The sequence below is a fragment of the Suncus etruscus genome, chromosome 9 (genome assembly GCF_024139225.1).
Source record: "Suncus etruscus isolate mSunEtr1 chromosome 9, mSunEtr1.pri.cur, whole genome shotgun sequence".
Classification (NCBI taxonomy): Eukaryota; Metazoa; Chordata; class Mammalia; order Eulipotyphla; family Soricidae; genus Suncus; species Suncus etruscus.
The window spans coordinates 47,528,451-47,555,800 of NC_064856.1; the positions used below are offsets into that span (position 1 = coordinate 47,528,451).

General features: G+C 38.2%; 1 protein-coding gene across 2 annotated transcripts in view; it reads right to left on the reverse strand.

The window, feature by feature from the left end:
- EMSY (EMSY transcriptional repressor, BRCA2 interacting) overlaps positions 1-27,350 on the reverse strand; it is a 99,985-nt gene that overhangs the window by 35,338 nt on the left and 37,297 nt on the right. For both annotated transcript variants that reach the window (XM_049780251.1, XM_049780252.1), the window contains 4 exons: positions 21,732-21,986; positions 17,018-17,167; positions 12,705-12,875; positions 369-505 (listed from right to left, as the gene is read on the reverse strand). In XM_049780251.1, coding sequence (XP_049636208.1) covers positions 369-505; positions 12,705-12,875; positions 17,018-17,167; positions 21,732-21,986 — 713 coding nt within the window. The remainder of the gene's footprint in view (positions 1-368; positions 506-12,704; positions 12,876-17,017; positions 17,168-21,731; positions 21,987-27,350) is intronic.

The following is a 27,350-nucleotide window of genomic DNA, read 5'->3' on the forward strand; positions in this document are numbered from 1 at the left end:
CTTAAGAAAATGTCATCCGGGGCCGGGCGGTGGCGCTAAAGGTAAGGTGCCTGCCTTGCCAGCGCTAGCCTCGGACGGACCGCAGTTCGATCCCCCGGCGTCCCATATGGTCCCCCAAGCCAGGAGCAACTTCTGAGCACATAGCCAGGAGTAACCCCTGAGCGTCACCGGGTGTGGCCCAAAAACCAAAAAAAAAAAAGAAAAGAAAATGTCATCCGTTGATATTATATTATACTATATTACAACAATTATATTACTGTAGTGATAAATCAAGATATTATTGCCACTGTGGGATTTTGAAGTTCTTAGGCAAATAGTCTTTAAAATCCGTAATGATTGCTAAATCTGTAGTTCATGCTCTTACTTACTCCAGCATTTAGCAAAGTTGTGACAACGTTTTTGCCAGGAAGGCCTGGAATGGTGGTTCCTTTTCCTGTAGTCTTCTGCACAACAATTACATTGGGCTTGGAAGTCATTGGAATTGTAGTGATTTTGGTAGTAGTTCCTTAAAGGGAGGAGAAAAACAGGCCTAAGATAAGAACTAATGATATTTAGTAATTTCTATTTAAGTTGTACACAATTAGAAGTCAGTCTCATTCCTAGATGACATTTCATCAAGATAATAGTAAAAGCAAAGCAATACAAATTGCCTAGAATGAGAGAATAATAAAAATTTCTTTTTTACAGCAGCCATCTTTTGGAATTTGAAGGTCTACACTCAAATTACTAAAATTACTATCAAGGGCAAGAGAGGTAGAAAAGTGAGCAAACACCTGCCTTACAGGTGGCCTGTATTCTATCCCTGGTAGCATATTTGTACCTTGACCATTACCACAAGTGATTACTGAGCATAGAAACAGAAAACAGACCCCCAAAACAGCCCAAATACCAAAAACAAGCAAACAAAAATACAGCTAGAGCCAAGAATTTTCATCTTGGAGCTGAAGAGCTAGTTCTGGGATTATGGTATTGCCATAATTTGCCTGATTTGATCTCTGGCATGGCATAAGGTCCCCTAAGCACCACTAGGAATTACCCTGAGTACAGAGTCAAAATAAGCTCTGAGTATTGATGAGAATGGTTCAAAAGTAAAAACTCAATTATCAATTTCCTCATCAACTTTCCTTTCCTGACCAGTAATTTGAAACAAGTCAAAATAATGACAAATATCTTACCCATACCCAGAATTAAAATGATGAAAAAATAAATATTCAAAAGTTACCTAGTTATCAAAATTCACGTAACACTCAATTCTAGAGAAAAATCAAAAGAAATAAATCATGTATCTTTGTTATCAGAGAGGAAATACCCTGACCAAGTCACAGATTAAATATGTACTCTGAAGAGTCTGAGGATGAGTCTCTAATTTCATATGTATTTAAGAAAATTTATATTGCAATCATTAAGATCAACTAATAAAATTTACACCTGCTAATCCAAATATTATTATCTTGTCCTCTCCTTTTATCATTCCACAGTTTGATTCTCTTTTACCTACCAATCTACTTACATATCAAATTAACACTGTATATTCTATAACATTCAAAGTTGGAAATGATGATACCAACTATTTGGTTCATATTGTGTCTTCATTCCTAACTTCCTGAAAGAAACTGAAGCATTGTGACATTAGGGCCTGTTTGTGAATCAAGATCAACATTTTACTCCCTCAGTCAGAACCCCCATGAAGAGCAAGGACAAGGGGAAGATGGCTAGCCATCCTGTGTTGGCTCCATCTAGCAGCAGATCCAAGAAAATGAGGCATCATGACATTGGGGCCCTGTTTGTGACTCAAGATTGCCATTTGGTTCCTCCAGGTCAGAATCCTCTCAAAAGCATGTGATCACTTCACCCTCTTTTTTTACCATTTCTTCACCTCTTCACACTTTACCATAAGCGAACAAAGACATCATACCTCTAGCCAGCCACACAAACACATTCAGATTACAAAAATCACAATGAGAAACCAACATAAAATCCTATCACATCTCAGTGAGAGAAGACTAAAGACTCAACCAGTAATAACTAGCTATATAACTTCTCTGATAAGGACTTTCGAGAGGAAATGTTGGGGATGTTCCCTTGAACATCTTTGAACATCTCAAAGAAACAATGGAACATAGAGCCAATAAAACACAAGAGGGAGCTAGAGCAATAGCACACTGTGTAGGTTGTTTGCCTTGATGGCCAACCGAGTTTGAGCACTGGCATCCCATATTTACCCCACCCTCCCCCCAGCACTGCCAGGAATAATCCAAGTGCCGAGCCAGGAGTAACCCTTGAGCACCACTAGGTGAAAACCCAAGAAAATATCAGAGCAAAAATAAAAAAGTTTCAAACAGAAATGGCAAAACTGAACAATTTTAGACAAAACAGAAAACAAACTGGTGTGTGTGGGGGTGAGTGGGAGAGAGCACAGCAGGTAAAGCATTTGCCTTGCATATAGCCTACCTGGGTTTGATCCCCAGAATCCCATATGGACCCCTGAGCCTACCAAAAGTGATTCCTGAGTGCAGAGCTAGGAGTAACCCAAGTACTATTAGGTGTGGTCCAAAAAACAATTAAAGAAAAAAAAAGTCACTGGAAGGCCTTGAACTGTAGAGTAACAGCTGCTGAAAAGAAAATCAGTGAGTTTCAAGAAAACCAGGCAACAGTGGAAGACGGAGGAGGGGGAGTAGTGGAAGATAAGGGGCTGGAGTGATAGTACAGTAGATAGGCTGCTTATATTGTACACTGCATACAGCCAACCCAGGTTCAACCCCCAGCATCTGATATAGTCCCCCAAGCACTGCCAGGAGTGATTCCTGAGTGCAGAGGCAGGAGTAAATCCTGCATACTAGTGGGTGTGGCCCATAAACAAAAACAAAAAGATATTTAAAAAAGAGAACTTTGGGATGAATTCGCGAGGAACAAAGAATAATCAAGGTCCTAGAATAGGGGTCCTCAAACTACGGTTTGTGGGCCACATATGGCCTGTTAAAGAAATTTATCGGGTCTGCGGGTGTTTTTGCCACTGCCTGTCCTGTCCTGGGATAATCCCAGGCCCGCAGTATGCATGTCTGAAATGTGTGCCACACTCTCTGGTTCCCCTCCTCTGTCTCTTGATGACCCTCTCAGTCTCGGGCAAGGGCCCTCAAACTACAGCCTGCCAAAAGTAGGCCCATAGTTCCCATTGAAATACTGTTAAGTTTGATTTAACTCCACTAGTTCTTCATTTTAAATATTGTATTTGTTCCCATTTTGTTTTTGTTTTTTTTTACTTCAAATAAGGAATGTGCAGTATGTATAGAGATTTGTTCATAGTTTTTTTTTTAATTATAGTCTGGACCTCCAATGGTCTCAAGGATAGTGAACTGATCCCCTGTTTAGAAAGTCTGAGTATCCCTGTCATAGAAGGCCAGAAAGGCAATCCTGATGAAGGTGCAATAATAAAGATATTATTACTGGGGCTAAAAAGATAGCATAGAGGTATGGCGTTTGTCTTGCATGCAGAAGGACGGTGGTTCAAATCCTGGCATACCATATGGTCCCCTGAGCCTACCAGGAGCTATTTCTGAGCATAGAGCCAGGAGTAACTCCTGAGCGCCACTGGGTTTGACCCAAAAAAAAAAAAAAGAAAGAAAAAAAAAGATATCATTGCTAAGAAGTTCCCAGAGGGCTGGAGAGATAGCATGGAGGTAAAGCATTTGCCTTGCATGCAGAGGGACAGTGGTTCGAATCCCAGCATCCCATATGGTTCCCTGAACCTGCCAGGAGCGATTTCTGAGCATAGAGCTCAGGAGCCCCTGAGCGCTGCCAGGTGTGAACCAAAAACCAAAAACCGAAAAAAAGAAGTTCCCAGAACTAGAGAGTGTGATGCCCAAAGGAAGCCAGCTAAAAGAGAAACAAATAAAAATACTCCTACAGACATCCTAATGAGACTGACAAAAACCATAGTGAATAATGAATGAAAGCAAAATAAAATTATATATAAAGGAATATTCTTAAGATTTACAGTTGATTTGCCAAAAGAAACACTCTTAGCTTGATGACAATGGTGAAATACAGTGGGGAAAGAAACTTCGACAAAATGACTGCCTCACCAAGAATACTTTACCCAGTCAGACTTTCAGGAACAATATACAACTTCACTGATTAACAATAGCACAGAACTTCATAAACTCAAAACCATTGTTACAAAAAGAACTAAAGGGGCGGGGGGGGGGGGTCGGAGAGATAACAGCAGTGTTTGCCTTGCAAGCAGCCGATCCAGGACCAAAGGTGGTTGGTTCGAATCCCGGTGTCCCATATGGTCCCCCGTGCCTGCCAGGAGCTATTTCTGAGCAGACAGCCAGGAGTAACCCCTGAGCACCGCTGGGTGTGGCCCAAAAACCAAAAAAAAAAAAAAAAAAAAAAAAAGAACTAAAGGGGGAACTTTAAGACAGGATGAATTCCATAAACAACACAAAATTCCTGCAGAAATATGACATAAAAGTCTATGACAATAAGCTTTCTCAGTGTCAAAGGGCTAATTGCACAAATTAAGAGAAATGGATTGAACAGGAAATCCCAATGTTCTGCTGCCTGCAAGAAACACATTTAAATAGAGCAAATACAGACTCCACGTCAAAGTTCAGGAGACAATTCTTCAAGCAAACAACTCTCTAAAAGTAACGATACTGTTATCAGACACCATGGACTGAAAAAGGTTTTAAGAGACAGTAACAATTCCTAATGATCAAGGGATATAAATAAATAAGGAAGAACTGGGGCCTGAGCTAAGTGATAACATTATGGCAGGGAGTTAGCTTTGCACACAGCAGACCCGGGATGATTCCTGGCATCCCATATGGTCCCCTGAGCCTGCCAGGAGCAAATTCTGAGAGCAGAGCCAGGAATAACCCCTGGGCACCGCTGGGTGTGACCCAAGATAAACAAACAAACAAAGAAGGAGGAGAACTCACACTTCTAAGTATCTAAGCATCTAATGAAGAACCAGAAAAATACTTCTAATTGCTAACAGACAGAGAAAGATATGACAGCAACACAGTAGTAGTTGGAGTCTTCAATACTGGTCTGTTACCTCTCAACAGATCAACTAGACTAAAGGTCAGTGAGGAAATACTTGCTTTGAGAGAAGAAATGAAAGAGGTAAGTTTAGTAGATATAGTAATTCACATGTTAAAACACAAAACATACCTACACAAAGTCAAGAGGACAGAAATTATACCAGCTATCTTCTCAGACCATGATGAACTGAAAATAGAATTACAAGCAGAAATGGAAAAACAATTCCAACACCTGGAAACTAAATAGCTTCTTACTGAGCAACCAGTGTAAGATGACACACAAAGAAGTATAAGACAAGGACATGGAAAAAGCTGATTGTTTTGAGAATATGTATGCACAATATGACCTTAAATGTTTTTACAGCCTATTTTTACTGTCCCTATGCAAAATAACAACCACTTTTATAAGTTCTAATCTATAAAAGATTCTGATCTTTTATAAGATCAGAATAATCTTATAACCTGATCCCACTTCTGGTTCCCACCTCTGGTGGAAAAAAAACAGAACAAAACTTTTATAGCTTTTCTCATTTTCTTTTTGTTTAGTTTTAAACTGAAAGGGTGGAATTGTAAGACAACACCCACCTATTAACCTAAAACAAAGGTGCCCCCCCCCCCATCTTCCTCATTCAATTAAATCTTTCTTCAGGATCACTTTGCCCTGCCCCGCCCAGGTGGATTTGGTTCTGGGATAATAAAAGTCAGTTTTGCCTTGGCGATTGGAAACAACACCAGGCGGCAGACACAGACTGGCTCCATGCTCTCCTAATTGGCTTGGCTCATTAATTCTTCACTGCTTCCCTACTTCTTCAGAGTCATCTGCATGGGGTTTAGAAACACGGTCACTGAGGTGATCTCACAACTTGTGGGTTTTATTTTACAAACTAGTAGATCAGAAAGGAAATCAAAGAGGAGTTATTAAATAATTCCTGCAAACAAATGAGAATGAAAACATGATCTATCAAATCTTGTAGAGATACAGTAAAAACAGTGTTGAGAAAAGTTCAGTGCTATGCAAGAATTGATTAGGAAGGAAGAAATAAAATAAATATAAATAAAATAAAAATAACTAACCTGACTGAACAATTTGAGAAACTGAAAAATGACCAACAAAAGCAGCCCAGAGCGGGCAGGAAGAAGGTAATAATAAAAGCATAAATTAATTAACTGGAATCCATACCATGTCTTCATTCCCTTGAGCTGTACATTGCATCTTTTCATGTCACTAATCCCTCAATGCAAAGACAATGTATGACAATTGCTTAAGTGATAGCTGTTCAGTATGTATGTGAATGAGCTCAATTTGTCACCAACACATCTTTCAAAATGTTGCTATTGTCATTAGACAGATTTCTTTTGGCTACCATACTACTGTCTCACTGTTTCAAGTGTTTCTAACATGCAAATAGTTCTGATGATCCCTATCAAAACAAACAACCTCAAAATAATTGATTTTATCTTCCCAGGTAGGACTGTCTAAGGGCTGAAAATTTCTGGGGTGTTCTCAGAATGGATGCGGGCAGATTCTGCCCACACCTCTTTTTCTCTTGCCAAAAAAACCAGCAATCTCCTTCCATACCTAACATGTTGTTGGAAGAAAATGGCCCAATTTCACAACTAGTCTCAAAAAAAAAAAAAAAAAAATATATATATATATATACACACTGAACCTTCTCAGTTAAACAGTTTTGTTCTGAAAATCTCAGGGTCTACTCAGAATGCAGGCAGGAAGATTCCCCTTTGTGCCTGAAGTCACAAAGCCAGAAGTCATACCAAACACCCTCTGGCAGTAAAAATACCCAGTTCTATAAATAAATTTCATCAAATGGCCACATTAACTACCTCCAAATTTCATAGTACTATTAAATTTCATAGTACTGGTACATAGTACCAATAAAATCATAGCAAATCTGATGAAAAAATTTCACAGAAGACCCCCAAGCTCAATGAACTAAAGCAACATAGAAGGCTCACCAGCACCAACCAGCCCTGCAAATTCTCAGACACTTTCAGTAATACCATTTTGAGATAAAATGATTACCGCAAATGGACTTTTATTTATCTAAGTGCTATTAATTCCATTTTCCTTTGTAACAAACAATATAGAATAAGGGGGCATGATAAAGGAGAAGATAATATGACAAAGGGACAGGGAACATGATACTATACTTAGAAAACCCTAGGACTATATAAATCCTACTAGGAACTATAAATAGTAAAGTGGTAAGCTACAAAATCAATACACATAAATCCATGGCATTTCTATATGCAGATAATGAAAAAGGAGAAAAATTAGATCAATATTCACAAATAGTGCAGAAAATCATGTACCTGAGAATCAGCTTAATGAAAGAGGTGAAAGGCAAAAAGAAATCTTTAAACCAGAGCTAAAGGAAATAAAAGACATAAAAAATGGAAGCACATCCCTTTGTTCATGGCTTGAAATGATTAATTTAAAGTCAAAAGTGACAATACTGCCATAAGCATTATTTAGATCAATGAAGTTCCTAAAAAATACCCATGATATTTTTCAGAAACATAGATCAAATGCTGCTTAAACTTACATGAACTGATACAAATTCCCAGAAAGGGCAAAGCAATCCTAGGGAAGAAAAAAGAAAGTTTCTCTTTTCCCAACTTTATACTATTCAGTGTAGTAAACAAAACAGTGTAGTACTAGAATAAGGAAGACTCTCAGAACAATTAAATAGAACAGAGACCCAAGAAAAATCAAATTCTCATGTTTATGGATAAGTAATCCATAAACATTTTCTGGAACAAGAAAAGTTTCTTCAACAAATGATGCTTGAAAACTGGTTGGTCAAATGTAGAAAGAAAAAAAAAAAGAGCTCAGATCTCTTTCTTACACCATGTAGAAAAGGTAATTTAAAATAAACTAAAACTAAAAGCCTCATTCAATATTATTCCTGAATCCAGAATTTATCTCAAGGAAAACATAGGCGGAATACTTTGTGACACTGAAGCAAGAGGTATCTTCAGTGACCAATGCTACTACAAGATAAATAAATAGGACTATATCAAACTAAGAAACTTCTGCACTACATAAGCGATGATGCCCAGAATAAAAAGACAACACAGACGGAAAGAGAATATTTGCCCATCACTCATCTCACAAAGAATTAATATTCAAGATATAAAAAGGACTGGTAGAAACTGACAGAAGAAAAAAATATATCAAAAAAAGGGTGAGGGGAAGAAAAGCCAAAGCAATAGCACAGCAGGTAAGGCATTTGCCTTACACAGCCTATCCAGGTTCAATGCCAGGCATACCATACAGTTCCTCGAATCTGCCAAGAGTGATTTCTGAGTTCAGAGCCAGGAGAAGCTCCTGAGTGTGCCAGGTGTCCCCTTCCCCACAAAAAATCGGAAGAGATGAACAGAAATTTCCATAAAGAAGGTAAACAGCTGGTCAAAGAACATGAAAAAATGTTCTGCATCACTTATTGTCAGAGACATGAAACTCAAACAAGGTATTCTCTCACATACAGTATTTTCCGGCGTATAAGACGACTCCCTAATTTTGCAGTTAAAACATAGGTTTAGGCCTATATTCACTGTATCAGACAGAACGTTCCTGTGCTGCAACTGTATGTACCACAGTGAGCCAATCACAACAAGCAAAGGTTCAAAGGTTCTACTGTAATAGACTTCCTCTCTGACTCTGGCCAATCTGAGCAGGCTTTTGACAGTGTAGATTCCGGTCCAGAACATTGTCTAATTTGCATGCATCAAAAGCCTGCTTGAATTGGCTGAGTTAGAGAGGCGGTCTGAGCAGCCTGGCAGTGATTGGTATAGGATCAAGTTGGAAAATTCGTTTTGTGGCAATATTCAGACAATTTTCGTTTAGTGGTATATTGAAACATTTTTCGGGATATACTCAGCGTATAAGAAGACCCCCGATCAGTTGACTTTTTTTTTTTTTGTTTCAAAAGTCGTCCTATATGCCAGAAAATACGGTAAGTGAGATTAGCATATATCACGAAGAACAAAAACACAAGCAAGTTAGTGGGAATGTGGAGAAAAAGGACCCTTCATTCACTCCTTGTGGGAATGTAAACTGGTCCAGCCTTTTGGGAAATATGGACATTCCCAAAATCTAGAAATGAAACTTCCATATAAACCTAAATTCCATTTCTTGAATCTAGCTCAAAGGTCTAAAAACTGTATTCTGGAGACATCTGCACTCCTACATTCATTGTAGCACTATTCATAAAAGCTAATTGGAAATCAATCTAAATATTAACAACAGATGACTGGATAAAGAAACAATGGTTTTTGTGCACACGTGCACACAGACAGACAGACATACACACACACACAAAACAATAAAATTTGGTTCTAAGAAAAGATGAAATCTTGCTATTTGCTGTTATGAGGATGGGTCTAAAATATCATGCTGAGCAAATTTAGTCAGGAATAGAATAATTTCTCTCTTATCTAAGATATAATAAAACATAGTAAGGAAATAATAAATACCCAAAGGCAACAGAAACTGAGAACTTGTCTTCAGTAGAAAGCTTAACAAAATAGCGAAGGATGTAGAATATAGTTGGGGAGAGCCAGGACAGGACTGGAACAATGGTGGAGGGAACTAAATACTCTGGTGGAGGGTATAATGCTGGAAGATTTTATGCATAAACTCCTACCATTAATAGTTTGTAAATAATGGTGCAGAAAATAAAACCGGAAGGGAAAAAAGTTTATCTTTAAAGAATCAAATCTTCTGAATAGGGGCCAGGAAGGTGGCGCTAGAGGTAAGGTGTCTGCCTTGCAAGTACTAGCGTAGGATGGACAGCAGTTGGATCCCCGGCGTCCCATATGGTTCCCCCAAGCCAGGGGTGATTTCTGAGTGCATAGCCAGGAGTAACCCCAGAGTGTCAAACGGGTGTGGCCCAAAAACCAAAAAAAAAAAAAATCTTCTGAATAAATTGGCATGATTCTTCAACCCTCAAAAAACACTCAAAAATCTTCCAAACCATTTATTTACCTATCTTCACACACACATGCACTCTATAGGATTAGATAGTACAAGGAGCAAGACACTTGCCTTGCATGCAGCAAACCCCTGGGTTTTTTAAGACATAAAAAAAAAGTGTTTCTATTCTTAAAGCTAGTTGTTGATGTGTATTTTTTTTAAAAAGCATTTCTTTTTCGTTTTGGGGAGTTTTATAGGCAGTGGGATAGATGGGGGCAGGGAGTCTAGGGTCCTGTTTGGAAATAAAAGTCAAAAAATGTCTATATGCATCCTATTGGGCTTACTAGTTTATTATGGATAACAATGAGAGCTCAAAATTACTAATTCATTAATCAATAATACTAGTGGAATAACAAAAATATTTTAAGAAAACTGTCTTGGTCTGGAGAGCTACATCTCCAGGTAGCGCAGGTGGAGGTATTTCTCAGGGTTGGGCGTACTACAGCACTTGCCTTGCACACTATCAGCCCGGGCTTGACGCCCAGCATCGCAAAAAGAACCCTCAATAACAGTAGGGGTGATCCTTAAGCAGAGTGAGGAATAATTCCTGAACACACCAAGGTGAGACAGGGCCCCAAACTTTTTAAATATAAGAATACTGATATGCAACAGAAACATCAGTTCAGAGAATTAAGAATTTTTTTAGCAGGGCCAGAACAACAGCACAGTGAGTGGGGCATTGCCTTGTACAGAGCCAACCTGAGTTCAATCTCTGGCAATCCATATGTGTCCCAGAGTCTGCCAGGAGTAAATTCTGAGCACAGAGACAGGAATAACCTCCCAAGTGCTGCCAAATGTGGCTCAAAACAAAAAAAAAAAAAAAAAATTCTTTAGAATATAAGTATTATGCATAAAGCAGAATTAAAGACAAGTAGTTTCATAAAACAAATACTATAGAGGGCCCAGAGTGTAGCACAGCCATAGAGTGTTTGCCTTACACACAGCTGACACAGGATGGACGTGGGTTCGATCCCCAGCATCTCATATGGTCCCCTGAGCCAGGAGCGATTTCTGAGTGCAGAGCCAGGAATAAAAACTGAGTGCCACTGGGTGTGGCCCCCCAAAACAGACAAACAAACAAACAAAAAATACTGTTGAGCTACACTGCATTAACTTACCCTCCAATCCTGGAAACCCTTCTCATGTACTTTCATAGGATTGAAATAGCAACTCACCAGCAGTTGTCTTACATTAAAATGTAAAGGTGGATTAATATATGACAAATATTTTCAATCACAATAATTGGGCCTCAAACAAACTTCATTGGTTACAAAACTTGCAATTGTGCAAAGCTTATATTTTAACCAGCTCTTTGCATCTAGCAAAATATTCTTGTTTATATTGCTCTAATCCAATATGAAGCAGCTAAATCATAAAGAAGGCCTGTACAGGCCCCATGACTTCAAGTTATATGGTACTATGAACACATATATAGGTAAAGAAATATGCTTAGTATCACTTTTGAAAAATGTTTGATTAAGTGCTCTATACTATTTAAAGATAGTCTGGTAATATGTTACAATTTGAGTTTTAAATGTTTTATTTGAAATAACTCTCTTAACTGAAGTAAGGTGATTCTTTCCCTCCTCACTTTAGCAAATGTTTAAACTTCTCACTTACATTTAAAAATACTGCCAAAATTAGCAGCTTCAAATAGAGAGTTTTATGCCAACACCATGCCCTGCTTTGTTTTTTTCTTCACGCTGAGTTATCAGCAACATCATATTACTGCCAGAAACTTCTATCCCATTAACTTTCAAGTATTTGAAGAACTCCCCTGGGGCATACAAAATATGGCTAGGCTATAAAAATTATATATTGTAAGAAGTCCAGAGAGGTTACTTAATCAGTTACTATTTACATCATTTTAATTAAAAAATAATAATTATGGATGCCATGTTAACAGCTTCATGAGTCACAACCCAAATACTGTAAGAATTAATAAACCAATAAAAACTGGTAGATTTCAAAATGCCAATAAACATGAGTCCATTGTCTAATTTACTTTTAAAGGTTAATAAATGATGAAAAATAAATAAAAATATTTAATTGATTTTTATTGTTTGTTTGTTTATCAAATATGGTGGTGCTCTGGAATTACTCCTGGTTTTACACTCAGGGATCACACCTTGGCAGGACCATATGGCATACTGGGGATGGAACCTGGGTTAGCCACACACAAGGCAAGCGTTCTATCTACTGCATTATCTCTCAAAATATCCAAATATTTAAGTTATGTTTTGGTGAGCTAAAGTGATATTAATAATTAAAATTGTGAGATAGGTACTCAAAATATATTTAAATGAGTACACTTTACTTATCCCACTATTTAACTTATGTGGTACTAAAGAGGTTTTCACCTCCCTAAACTCCCTAAATCCTATCTGTAACTAACTATAAAAGGATATGATAGATACCAACTATCTCAGAGTTCTGAGGTCAGAATAGGTTACCAAAAGAATGCTTTGAAAATTAAAAATGTTTATTTTGATACGGTATAATCTTTCCATTCTGATTTAAAGCAGGGGCAAGAGAGAACGCCACTGGAGTCCTATAAATTTTTACTGAAGAACAGTCTTTTTTACAAAACAGCATTTTTAGAGCACAGATGAGTCCAATGCTCCTGAAGAACTGCAATAATATATTCCAGATATACCTACCAGAAACTATATTACTGCTAATGATCTTGCCTCCTAAGGTGGCTAATGACTTAGGTACCACAGTGATGATGCTACCACTGGTAGTTTTCACGTAAGTTGCAGCTCCAGGGGTTGTGGCCATTCGACCTATGGATGGACTCACTGTGGGCCGGGTATAGGTTGCCTGTGTGCCTATAGAAGAGAAAAGCAAAAAAAAATATTTATCATGACTTATGGAAGAATGACAATTTATACTTTAACTATAATTGGATGTAATGTATATTGCTTAAACTCAAAAACAGAGTTTCAAGGTGTTACTCCATTAAGCAACAATTTATAGCGAATTTCCAATGCACATAGCAAGAAGCATAGCCAAGTTAATCTGAATTAAATTTTTATATAAAATTTTGTGATGTGTTGCATCAAATTACAACTGAAATAAAATGTATAAATAACTCCCGTTTATTTTATTTATTTTTTTTTTTTTTGGTTTTTGGGCCACACCCGGTGACGCTCAGGGGTTACTCCTGGCTATGCGCTCAGAAGTCGCTCCTGGCTTGGGGGACCATATGGGACGCTGGGGGATCGAACCGCGGTCCGTCCTAGGCTAGCGCAGGCAAGGCAGGCACCTTACCTCCAGCGCCACCGCCCGGCCCCACTCCCGTTTATTTTTTCATTTATCCTCTTTCTACTTACTTTTAAGTCAAAAGAAATTTAAAACTTAATCTTATCATTCCTGACAGAGCATTTTAAGTTGCAGTTATGTTAAGGTCTCTACATCTGTTTTATGTTACCTTAGTGAAAAAAACCAATGTCAGCACTCAGCATATAAAGCAATACTGTTTTTCTCTAAAATTTTATAAATTTTTACTCTTTTTCAACTGATGCCCTCTTAAATGTATTTGTCTTTTTAAAGAATTATTCTGACATTTTATTAGAGATAAAAGATGAAACTGTCAAGAATTATCATAAATATATTATTTAGTCTAACAAGTTCACTATTTATATATTTGCTCACCTTTAAGCGACCCTTTAGAGAATTTTTCTTCATGTCTACTGAAATATTTCATATTCTTCTACAATATTTCTACACCTTATTTCCCATATAGGAGTTAAAATCGAACCAGATAAAAGCCTGTTGTAGTGTCTTAAAACAAATTTCTTTAACTAAAAAACTATGCAAAAGAGTTATTAAAACAAATGAGTAGCTAAAGAAACTGTGGAGTATCTACACAATGGAATACTGCACAGCTGTTAGGAAAAATGAAGTAATGAAATTTGCTTATATGTGGAACATGGATGGATATGAAGATTATTATGCTAAGTGAAATGAGTCAGAGAGATAGGGATAGACACTGAATAATCTCACTCACTTGTGGAATATAAGAAAAATAAAAGATAGTATGGTATAAATATCCAGACACAATAGAGATGAGGATCAGGAGTGATTTCTGAGCTCAGAGTCCTGAGCATCACCGGATGTGGCCAAAAAAAAAAAAAAGACTAACATTCATATTATGCATATCAGGAAAAAAAAATGATTTAGTTAAACAGATCTAGGTAAAAATCCTAATTCTAACTCTACTGATTGTTAACTTGGGCAAATTGTTTAATACATTGATATTGAAACAAAGAGGTGATCAGACCTGTATACAGTTTAATTAACAAAAATTGAAGCATTAGTGTCAATATGTTAATCTGTTTTGTCACTAAAGACATAAATATTAACACATGATATTAAATCAAATGTATATATAATTTTTATATACTAGCCAATAAATGATATTGTATAAACTTGAGACATCTAATTATGGTATTCAGATTCTACCATCTGAATACTACTATTCTTCAAAAAGTTTAGTTAAGTTTTATAAATTTACAATAGTGGCTGGAGGGAGCTGAAGAGATAGCACAGCGGTAGGGCATTTGCCTTGCATGCAAAAGGACAGTGGTTCGAATCCTGGCATTCCATATGGTCCCCCAAGCCTGCCAGGAGCAATTTCTGAGCACAGAGCCAGGAGTAACCACTGACCGCTGCTGGGTGTGACTCAAAAACCAAAAAAAAAAAAAAGCTGTAAAGATAATACAGTGGGGGGCCGGGAAGGTGGCGCTAGAGGTAAGGTGTCTGCCTTGCAAGCGCTAGCGTAGGACGGACCACGGTTCGATCCCCCGGTGTCCCATATGGTCCCCCCAAGCCAGGGGCGATTTCTGAGCGCATAGCCAGGAGTAACCCCTGAGCATCAAACGGGTGTGGCCCAAAAACCCCAAAAAAAAAAAAGGGGGGGGGGGAGGGCCGGGCGGTGGCGCTAGAGGTAAGGTGCCTGCCTTGCCTGCGCTATCCTTGGATGGACCACGGTTCGATCCTCTGGCGTCCCATATGGTCCCCCAAGCCAGGAGCGACTTCTGAGCGCATAGCCAGGAGTAACCACTGAGCGTCACCAGGTGTGGCCCAAAAACCAAAAAAAAAAAAAAAGATAATACAGTGGATAGGACATTTGACTTGCATGTGGTCAACACAGGTTCAATTCCTAACTTCACATATGGTCCTCTGAGCGCAGTCAGGAAAAATAAATAAATAAATAAATAAATAAATAAATAAATAAATAAATAAATAAATAAATAAATAAATAAAATAACAGGATTTGAAAGATAATAAAGCAGTTAAGAGTGATTTCCTTGGGCCCGGAGAGATAGCACAGCGGTGTTTGCCATGCAAGCAGCCGATCCAGGACCAAAGGTGGTTGGTTTGAATCCTGGTGTCCCATATGGTCCCCCGTGCCTGCCAGGAGCTATTTCTGAGCAGACAGCCAGGAGTAACCCCTGAGCACTGCCGGGTGTGGCCCAAAAAGCAAAACAAAACAAAAAAATAGTGATTTCCTTGTACTCAACTGACCCTGATTCAATCTCTAGCACATGTGGGCCCCAAACACCTCCAAGAGTAATTCCTAAGCACAGAACCAGAAGTAAATCCTAAGCACTGCCATATAGGTTATACCTTATTTTACCTAAAACAAAGATCATCCCTGGTTCCTTTGTATGTTTATTTATAACTTGGATTTATCCCAAAACAGAGATTACCTTACTTGTAAACCTGGATGGGACTGGCTCAGGGTAGTCTGAGCTATCTGTCCTTATTTTACTACCCCACCCAGGGATGGTCTCTGTACTCAATAAAAACAGCAGTTCTGGGGGCCGGAGAGATAGCATGGAGGTAAGGTGTTTGCCTTGCATGCAGAAGGTCAGTGGTTCAAAACCCAGCATCCCATATGGTCCCCCGAGCATGCCAGAAGCGATTCCTGAGCATACAGCCAGGAGGAATCCCTGAGCACTGCCAGGTGTGACCCAAAAACCAAAACCAGAAACAAAACAAAACAAAAAAAAACCAAACCAAAAAGACCCAGCAGTACTAGCAGGCAGCTGGCACTCTCCATATGAGGTAGAAGACTCCTAGGCTACACATGTAGTATTTCACCCTCAGCCTGGTTTGGATTATTTCATATCACCCTGGTCCAGACTCATTCACCTGGGGTTGGAGATAGGTGATTTTACAGCCATGTGTCCAAAAAGAAAAAATAAATAAAATAAAAGTAAAATAAAATAATGACAATGGTTAATTGTATCAATTAATAATAGCTATTATGCATTCTTGCATTCTGCTGGGAATTTTATATTTAATTTCATTTACTACAGTGAAATTAAGATCTAAGTATAGTATAACTAAGATCTAATAGATGAAGAAAAATATATAAGGTGATATAAACTAATTCATGAACACAAGACACTATTGAAAATATTCTACACTACATTTCCTTGAGCAAATATTTACTTTATCTGAGAAAAATGTAAGTGTATATCCTCAGTCTGAGGAATGTGTGGTGCCAGATATTGAACTTGGGTTGGACACATGCAAGGCAAACAATCTAACCTTGTACAATTCCTCCAATCTTTTAACATCATCAGAGTGAGGTGCTTTGGGGGAGGGGTAGTGTTCATATTTACTCAATATTTATCATAAGATTTAAAAAACTACTTATAAAACCAGTTCTAACTATATATGGTATATAAAACTAAGGTGGCACCTGATCAGCACTAAGCTTATGCTTTAATTTGGGAAGCATTAAACAAAGAAATAAGAAATAATAGTTTTTGCTATAAAATAATAGAAAACCATTATTATAATGAGAGACAATATCAGTTACAAGGGAGGAAGTGAAGAAAAATTTGTTTGAACAACTGTCTAATCTGTATCCTTAGAGTCAAGCACATTGCTAATACAAGTGAATGCCTCAATGAATAAGTGATGACTAGATAGACAGATGCTCAGGAAAACTTACCAGTAGGGGTGGTTACCAGCTTAGTTGTCATAATTGCACCATTACTGCTAACCACCATTATAGGTGAATTGCTACTGGTGGGTAGAGTCGCTGTCACTGGTTTGGGCAAGATTTTACTTGGTTGAACTTGTTGTGTGATAATTTTAACACCTGTGAAAAAAGGAAAGATAAATATCAATACAAATTATTTTTGGAAAATATGCTTTATACCAAGGAGGTCAAAAGTTACACATTTACTGTCTTGCTTAAAAAAAATCTCTTTTTTTGTTGTTGTTGTTGGTTTTTGGGTCACACCCGGCAGCACTCAGGGGTTACTCCTGGATCTATGCTCAGAAATCATCCCTGGCAGGCACAGGGGACCATATGGGATGCCGGGATTCGAACTACCGTCCTTCTGCATGAAAGACAAACACCTTACCTCCATGCTATCTCTCTGGCCCCAGAAAATCTTTTTCATAATGAAATTCTTTATATTTTGTTTGCTTAATTTGGTGCTATATCCAGCAATGCTCAGGGGGTAACTTGTCTCTACATGCAAGAAAATGTAGAGTCCTATAGCTCTCTTGGCAGTGCTAGAAGACCATATTGGAAGATAAAGAATAAACCTGAGTGAACCATGCAAGGCAAGCACCTACCTGCTGTACTTTTGTTCTGGCCCAAAAAACCCTTTACATTTTTATTCCTCACATTTCTATCTTTCCTAATATCTCTCATACAATTAAAAACATTATAGACAATTTGGAGAGATAGCACAGCAATAGGGTGTTTGTTTTGCAAGCAGCCGATTCAGGACGAACAATGGTTCGAATCCCGGCATCCCATATGTTCCCCTGTGCCTGCCAGAAGTGATTTCTGAGCTCAGAGCCAGGAGTAACCCCTGAGCACTGCCAAAAATAAAATAAAATAAAATAAAATAAAATACCATTATAGATAATAGTAACAGAATTTTAGGGAAAAATAAAAATTTTTCTTATTTGTTTCTTATGATGTTACATCAAAATTTCATGCTAGAGGCCAAAACAACAGCACAGCAGGTAGAGCATTTCCCTTGCAAGCAGCCAACCAGAGTTTAATTCCCAGCACCCCATCTAGTCTCCTGAACACCTCTTGGAGTAATTTCTGAGTGCACAGTCAGGAGTAGTCCTTGAGTGCCACTAGGTGTGGCCCAAAAACCAAAACCAAAAAAAAGTTAAGTTTAGGACATCTAAGCATAAGTAGACAAATCTGTAGACTCAATTTTCTCAATCATTAAAGAAACTATAAAATATACTTCCAGAGCTTTTGTGAAGAACAAGACAAAATTTTAAGTCACTAATGTAAATTTTCAATAGTTTCATTACTATAGAAATTAACTATCATAAACACAATGATAGGAAAAATAACTTCTATATTATGTTGTTAATAATTCTCAAGGTGAAAAAAACCTTTGTAAGCTACAAACTTACTGGGTTAATCATTTCACAATATATAAAACTATCAAACCACAATGCTGTTTTACCTAAAACTAATACAATATTTTGTATTAATTATAACACTCAAAAACAGGGGTCTCACACTTGTGGCCCAAGGGCCGTTTGCGGCCCTCCGTATAACATTTTGTGGCCCTGCCCTAGAGGAATCTTTTGTTTTGTTTTGTTTTAGTTGTTTGGGTCACACCCCCCAATGTTCAAGGCTTACTACTGACTTTGCACTCAAGGATCACCCCGACTTTGCCTCCTGTGGCCCCCGGGTAAATTGAGTTTGAGACCCCTGCTCAAAAACAATTCTGGGGGCCAGAAAGATAGTAAAATGGGTAATGTGCCTGCCTTGTAGAGATTGAGGATTCACCCCATATGATCCTGACACTGGCAGGAGTGAACTCTGAGCATAGAGCCAGCAGTAAGCCCTGAGCACAGTCAGGTATGACCCCAAAACAAAAGAGGAGAGAGTGAGAGAATACACACGTATGGCACTTGCCATACAAGTGGTGACCTAAGTTCAAACTCTAATATTCCTTATAGTCCCGGGAGTCTGCTAGGAGTGATTCCTTAGTGCAGAGTAACTTCTTAGCAACACTAGATATGCCCCCTCTCTCCAAAAATATTAACTTCCTAGCAGAAAATTTTAAATGTTATAGCAGAGGATAGAATAAAATATATGAAGTAGTCAAAGAAAACAAACCGTCAGCCAAGAATTTGATATCCAGCAGAACTATCTTTCAAATGAAGGCAAACATATTATATAAATAAGACCACCTTTAAGACTCTGAATTAAAAGAAGTTCTATGAAAGAAAGAGCAAAAAAAGAGTTTTATTCCTGCTTCTTATATTCAACTTACTTTTAGAAATTTATAAATGACATAATTATCTACAAAGGACACCTGAAGAAATCTATGGAAACAATCCCAGAATAAATTAATTCAGTAAAGTGAAAACATTTTTTTGTTTGTTTTTGGACCACACCCAATGATGTTCAAGGATTACTCCTGGCTATGCACTCAGAAATCGCTCCTGGCTTGGGGGACCATATGGGACACCAGGGATTGAACCGTTTTGTCCGCCCTAGGTCAACCACGTACAAGGGAAATGCCCTACCGCTGCACCACTGCTCCGGGGCCCCAATAAAGTGAAACTTAACAATATCAATACCATTTTTGGATACTCAAATGAACATAGGGGACTGAAACTAAAAGCATATTAAAACGGGGCTAAAGTGATAGCACAGCGGGCAGGGCATTTACTTTGCATACATCTAATCACGTTTGATCCCCAACATCCCATACGGTCCCCCAAGCCTACCAGGAGCAATTTCTGAGTGCAGAGCCAGAAGTAACCCCTGAGCACTGCCAAGTCGAGACCCAAAATGCAAAAATTAAACAAATAAATAAATGCTTAAGTATTTCTAAATACACTACAACATATAAAGAAAGTATGGCTGAATGGTAAAACTGATAAAAAGAAGACAAAGATAGTCTACACAAATGGAAAGACATGTTTTCATGAACTGGAAATCTCAACAAGGTGGCAATTCTTCCCCCAAATTATTCTATAGTTTTAAGTATATTTCTAGAAAAATCCCCCCAAAATTTTAGTACTCAAACAAAGTTACATATATATGCAACAGAACTGAAATAACTAAATCTGAAATAAATAAAAAAAAAAAGTCGAAGGTATTACTCTATTCAATGCTAGGTCTTTCTACATATTTCCTGTAATCAAGACTGTGATACTAACAGGGAGATAGAAAAACAGATCAATGAAAGAATGGAGTACCTAGAAATAAGACCATACATAACCTAATAATTTTTGACAAAAATACCAAAACAATTCAATTAGTAATGAATGATGCTAAAGCAACTTAATAGGCATAACAAAATGATAATAAACCTGAACTTAACCATCGCATTTTATATAAAAAAAAGTTAACTGAAAATTAAGCAAAGATGTAAATGTAATATATTATCTATGATTTAGTTAAAAAAGGGAGAAAATGTTATGATTTAGGTGAATTTCTTTATCATGATACCAAAAGAATTACCTTAAAAGAGGAAACTGATAAATAGGAGTTCACCAAATTGTACATTAATAATCCAAACCTATTGTTACGATTTTTTTGTTGTTGTTGTTGTTTTTGGTTTTTGGGTCACACCTGGCAGCACTCAGGGGGTACTCCTGGCTCTATGCTCAGAAATTTCTCCTGGCAGGCTCAGGAGACCATATGGGATGCCGGGATTCGAACCACTGTCCTTCTGCATGCAAGGCAAATGCCTTACCCCTTGATATTTCTCCGGCCCCCTATTGTTATGATTTTATAACAGTCTCCACAATAAGAGATTTCTAAAAACAGTGAATGTGAATGAGCAATTTTAAGACTTACAACAATAAGGATTTAGAGAAATGAAGTGTGATAGGTTTATTTCTCCTAAGTATATAGGAAAAAAATCTTGCTGTGCAAATTGTTTTTGAAGTTTTCTATTCCCAAACTTCAATTGAGTCTATATCAAACTTGCAGCCTGCGGGCCGCAAATGGCCCTCCGTACAACATTTTGTGGCCCTGCCCTAGAGGAATCTTTTTTTGTTTTGTTTTGTTTTAGTTGTTTGGGTCACACCCCCGAATCAAGGCTTACTACTGACTTTGAACTCAAGTATCACCCTGACTTTGCCTCCTACGGCCTGCAGGTAAATTGAGTTTGAGACCCCCGGTCTATATAAATATTTCCAATAGCAAGGTCCCAAAATACAATTTAAATTAAAACTTGGGTGCTATATTCCACTGAATCAACAAAAAAACTCACATGAAGTCCAAACTACAACAACCAATTTTAAAATGTGCATATCAAGGAAGTAGGCTATCTATAGGGTGGAGAGAGAACCTGAAGATATTGGCAGAGGGAAGCTGAAACCGGTGATGGGACTGATGTTGGAAAACTATATTTCTGTTTTTTGGGGGTTTTTTTGGGCCACACCCATTTTATGCTCAGGGGTTACTCCGGGCTAAACGCTCAGAAATTGCCCCTGGCTTGGGGGACCATATGGGATGCCGGGGGATCGAACCGCAGTCCTTCCTTGGCTAGCGCCAACTCACCGGCCCCAGAAAACTATATTTCTAAAAAAACAGTAACAACACCTCATTTGCTTGAAGAAACTATATATGAAAAAAATCCATATGTATCAAGTCTTTACAGAACTATTGTCTGAGTAGAAATTAACCAATCTTGCAAGAATTTTGCAATTACCTGACTCCTGTTTGATTTGAATGGTAGGTTTGATACCAGGTGGCAAAGGAGACTGCTGAGGCTGTTGCTGATGAGATACAGGAGAAGGCTGGGCAACCTGCTGTTGTGTCTGTTGCTGTACTTGTTGTAACTGCTGCTTAGGAGACTGTTGATTATGTTTAGGAAACTGTGCAAGAATTTGAGTTGGGGCACCAACTAAGCTTTTGGGGGATGGAAGTCTGGTTGATGCCATTTTGATTGCTGATGTTGATACACCTGTAAAAGAGTAAGAGAAAACAAAACAGTAGATATAATTAAAGTCATTTCAAGTCATTATAATACAAATAGTTTAACGACCATAAAAAATAATCAAAAGTTGATTTATAATATTTACCTGGTAAATATTAGTCATATTGTATGGTATTTATTCATATTTGATATCTAGGTACCAGTTATACAGTTTTGATAACTAGAAACTGCAAAGGAGGCAACTTGCTCTCATATTGGGGGAAAAAATAACTTTCCTAAACTAAGAAATAAACGAGATAATCAAAGGGCTGGAGTGATAATGGGTAGGGCATATGCTTTGCACGCAGTCGACCTATATTTGATCCCCGGCATCCCATGTGTTCCCCTCCTAGACTGTCAATAGTAATTTCAGAGCACAGAGCTAGGAGTACTTCTTGATCACCAAATCAAAAAATAAATAAAGACAATCAGGACCAAAGCCATAGAACAGACAATATGGTGTTTGCTTTATACATAGTAGCACTTAATCTCCCAGAGCACTGATCCTTAAGCACAGAGCTATGGTAAATCCTACACTCTGATGTGTTTTACCCACAAAACCCATAAAAAAAATGTAAAAATCTGGAGAGATGGCTAGAGCGCATACTTTACACGCAGGAAGTCTGAGTTCTATCCCTGATACATGCAGCATCTCTGAGAAATGCATTGGAAAAGATGCATTCCATCCAGGGCCAGCCCAAAGAAAATAAATAGTACAAAAAGGAGTCTTAGCTCATACACTTAACTGGAAATAATTTAATAAAATCACAATCTTATGGAAATGTTTCTGGAGAATAACATGCTTCTAAAGAATTACAACTTAATCCATCACCCCACTTTAACTTCAAATTGAGCAGAAAATAAAAGGTCAGCAGAAGCCTGGAACAGTCATAACTCATGAGTCCACAAAAGAATAGGAGATAAAAGAAAATTTATTTTACCAAAAAAAGGACAATGAGGGCCAAAGAGATAGCACATCGGTAAGGCATTTGCCTTGCAAGCAGCCGATCCAGAATGGCCAGTGGTTCGAATCCCGACATCCCATATGGTCCCCTGAGCCTACAAGGGGCTATTTCTGAGTACAGAGCCAGGAGTAACCCCTGAGTGCTGCCAGGTGTGACCCAAAAAACAAACAAAAAAAAAAGAAGGGCAAAGTGAAAGAAATAAAATGTGATAATGCTCTCAAATAACTATTTTACCTTATATAAAGCACCTTTCAGTTATCCTCCTATCCTCCTTTTATATTACCAGTAAGCATTCTATAACCACTAAGTTAAAAATTATTCCCTCCAAAGAGAACATTGGTGAAGAGATGAACAATGTATAACAGAAACTCAATCATAAACAATTTTGTAGTCTTGGATCTCATGATATTCAATAAAATTTTTAAAAAAGAAAATGATCCCCTCTGCTTTGCCTTCTCAAGCCTGTGTTCTCCCTTGAACATGTAGCTTGCTTTTTTCATTTCGGAGAATGTTTTCTCTGAAATAATTATCTCTCTCTTTGTCTCACCTCATGTCTTTCATTCAATAAAAATGATCTGGCTTCACTAAAAAATAAATGATCCCTGCCACTCAATTCCAATAGCAAAGGAAATAAAAGCAAAAATAGATTAAATGACATCAAAAGATTTTGTACAACAAAATAAACTACTAAAATAGAAACTGGGGGAAGCTATTTGTATTTCTTATGTCTGATGAGGTTAATATCCAAAATATATAAATAACTCATACAACTCAACAGCAACAAAAAGAAAGATGATTTATATAGACATTTATATAAACATTTCATGTTTCCAAAAGGCACTTGAAAAAATTTCCAACTTAGGGCAAAAGCAATAGCACAACAGGTAGAGTATTTGCCTTGTAAATAGCCGACCCATGCTCAATCTTTGGCATCCCATATGGTCCCGGGAGGCTGGCTGAGCACAGAGCAAGAATAATCCCTGAGTGCCTCTGGGGGTGGCCCAAAATGCTCCCTCCCCCCAAAATATTTTCAATTCACTTATTATTAAAAAATGCAAGTGAAAACCACGATATTACCTCACACAAGTATATCACAAAGGTAAGAAAACAACATATGGGGCCGAAGTGATAGCACAGCGGAAAGGCATTTCTCTTGCATGCAGCCAACACAGGACAGACCCTGTTTTGATTTCCGGCATTCCATAGAGCCTGCCAGGAGCAACTTCTAAGTGCAGAGCCAGAAGTAACCCCTGAGCGGTGCTGGGAATGACCCCTCCCCACCAAAAAAGAAAACAACATATGCTGAGGAGAATGCTAAGGCAGTGTAGAAAGGAATATAAACTGTTATAGTAAACATTGTACAGATCCCATAAAAAAATTAAGAATAGCAAAACCACTTCTTAGATACTATGGCAAAAAATATAAAAACATGGTTTTAAAAAAATCACAACAGTATTATTCACAACAGCAGGACACGAAAACCTATATGACCATTCTCAAAAAACTGGATAAACAAGATACAGTCTCTATACTTAATAGAACACTACTCAGCTATTCAGAAAAAAATAAAATCTTGTCTTTTTCACCATGTGGCTAGAACTTTAGCTGACTATACTAAGCAAAAGTCATAGAATATATAACTACCATATTTCTCTCATCTGTGGAATACAAATAACCAAATCAGTCAAATAAACCAATTAACTGCTGTGATTCATAACAAAAAAATGAGACTTTTATAGAATATTTACCAGAGGAGGAAAGAAAGTGCTTGATGAGAATGAAAAGAAAGAGGAGTCAATCAGATTATATAAAGTAACATTTCAATAGCGGGTCTGAAGATGTATTTCTGCAATACTAAAAACTAATTTAAAAATTTGATGGGGATGGGGATTCCTTCAATTGGTGCTCAGGAGGCCCAGGGATCCATCCCAGTGCTTCTCAGCCAATCAGGCTGGCATGCCAAAATATGATGTGTTACTGGGGTCCTACAGTGCTCAGTATTACCTACATAACCCCCATTAGTACCTTAAACCTTGGTACTATCTCCCTATCTAATTTTGGGGGGATGGTGCCAGAGATTGAACACAGGGCCTCAGAAAAGCAAGGGCTCTATATCTAAATTGCATGCCTCGTTAAAATTTTTAAATAAAATTTCCCTTTCCAGGGCCAGAGACCGAATTTGATCCCAAATATCACACTGAAAGTAGCTCCCAAGCATCCTGGATGTGACCCAAAAACAGATGCAAAAGGAAAACTGTTCATTCCCTCAGTCTCCTTAAACAATCAGGCCTAAATATGATCCAACTTCTTGATTTAATTATCAGTTTTAAGGAAATATACTAAACAGAAAAACTTGTTAAACCACACCAGAGGAATAAAAATCAGTAAAATTTATATTATAAGAAAATCTCAGAAAAAAATGTTTTCAAAAAAATAAATTGCAAAGGAAAGAAAATAGGCTAAGAGACCGATCAATGAAAGAAAGCATATGTTTCAATACAATGTGAACATTACTGGAGCCCTAACTAAAAATAAAAAATGGCACATAATCAAGGAACTCTGAATACTAAATAAGTATTTCATAATGTTAAGAAACTGCTGTTATGAACTGGAGCACAGATCTTGCAATGCGCACTCAGTCAAATCCACATTTGATCCACTACACTACATATGGTCTAGGAAGCCTTCCTAGGAGTGGTTCCTAAGTGCAAAGCCAGGAGTAAACCAATCATATGGTTTAACTATCAGACCTAGCAATGCAATGCACTCAAGTGCAGCACTGTGATGCAGCACAGGTCCAACAGAGACTAGGACAATACTCTGATGACAGAGAGGAGATGGGTGGTATCAGGGAGGGGAAGGCTATCTGCTGCTGAGAATCACCCTAATCTTCCCTCAAGCAGGGAAGCCTTTGAGCTGTCTCCCAACCCAATTAATTATATTATCTTTTTATTATCCTTTCCTCTTGAAGATCAACTCACCATCCTGATCCAAAGATTTGTTATTGTTGTTACTGTATTATTAGTACTGAGAAGGAAAAATAACTATCAATAGGTAATGTGTAGAAAAACATATTATAGAGTCCTGGGTGGTGATGGATGGTGGTGAGATGGATGGTGAGGTCTTTCTCCCCAAGCCCGGGCCAGGCGCCTGCAACCCCCCTCCAGATGGGCCTCAGGGTTCAGGATAGCGATAGCAGCAAGGAAATGATCCACAGCAGTCAGGTTTCAGGAGACATCAGCTTTATTATGGCCCTAGCCACCATGTTTGGCTCCTAAGCTTAAACCTCTTAAGCAGGTTCCATAAGCAGCCCCGCACTTAAACCTGTCCCAGCCTCTCCAGCCGCTTCAATCTGTCTGACCCACCCTAGGCTAAATGCTAATATCACCTGAAGAGGCATACCAGCCCACTTATGGGAGGGGTCTATGGACGGTTACAAAGGGGTTGCCTGAGGGGTGTAAAAGGGAGAGAGAGGAAGAAGGAAGAAGTGGCTGGAGGACTTGGCAACATGGAGGGATACGAAACAGGTTTAAGTTCAGGGCAGCTGATGAGAGCCTGCTTAAAAGGTTTAAGCTTAGAAGCCACACATGGTGGCTGGGGCCTTAATAAAGCAAATGTCTCCTGAAATCTGACTGCTGTGGATCATTTCCTCACCACTACCCTGAACACGCAGACCCGCTGGCTGGTAGGGGTTGCAGGTGTATGGCCCGGGCTGGCAGAGAAAGGCCTCTCGCCATCCATCTCACCACCATCCACAACCATCCAGGACTCAATAATTAATATGTATTTTAACAGCAATGGCTTTAATTTAGGAGTCAATCGGGTGAAAAATCAGGTATTTTATCTTTTTCTCATCTTTAAAACCTGAAAAGATCATCTGTATACTTTTTACAATCAGCACTTATTTTATAGGTTCCTTGCCCAGCAGTAATACTAAGAGGGCTGGGTATACCCCCAGACATGCTCAGCACAGAGATGTAGGCCCAACTGTTCCAATGCTTGAACCAGGTAGTATAACGCTTGGAACCACTTAGCAGTGTCAGAGGACCACACAGTGTTAGGAATCAAAGTCAGGGTACTGCACATGCTAGATTTGTTGTTCTACCACATAAGTTATCTCCCTATTCTGCAATCAGCACTCTAAACAGATATTTGAGGGGGAAAAGTAGTATAATGGGTAGGGAGCTTACTTTGCATGTGGCCGATCCAGGTTTGACCCCTGGCACTCCATATAATTACCCAAACCCTGCCAGGAATGATCTGAGTGTAGAGCCAGTAATAAACTCTGAGCATCACCAGGTATGGTCCAAAACTAAACTAAACTAAACTAAAACAAACTTTTTGTACAAAATTCCTATATTAGTCTACTACCACATAAATAGAAATG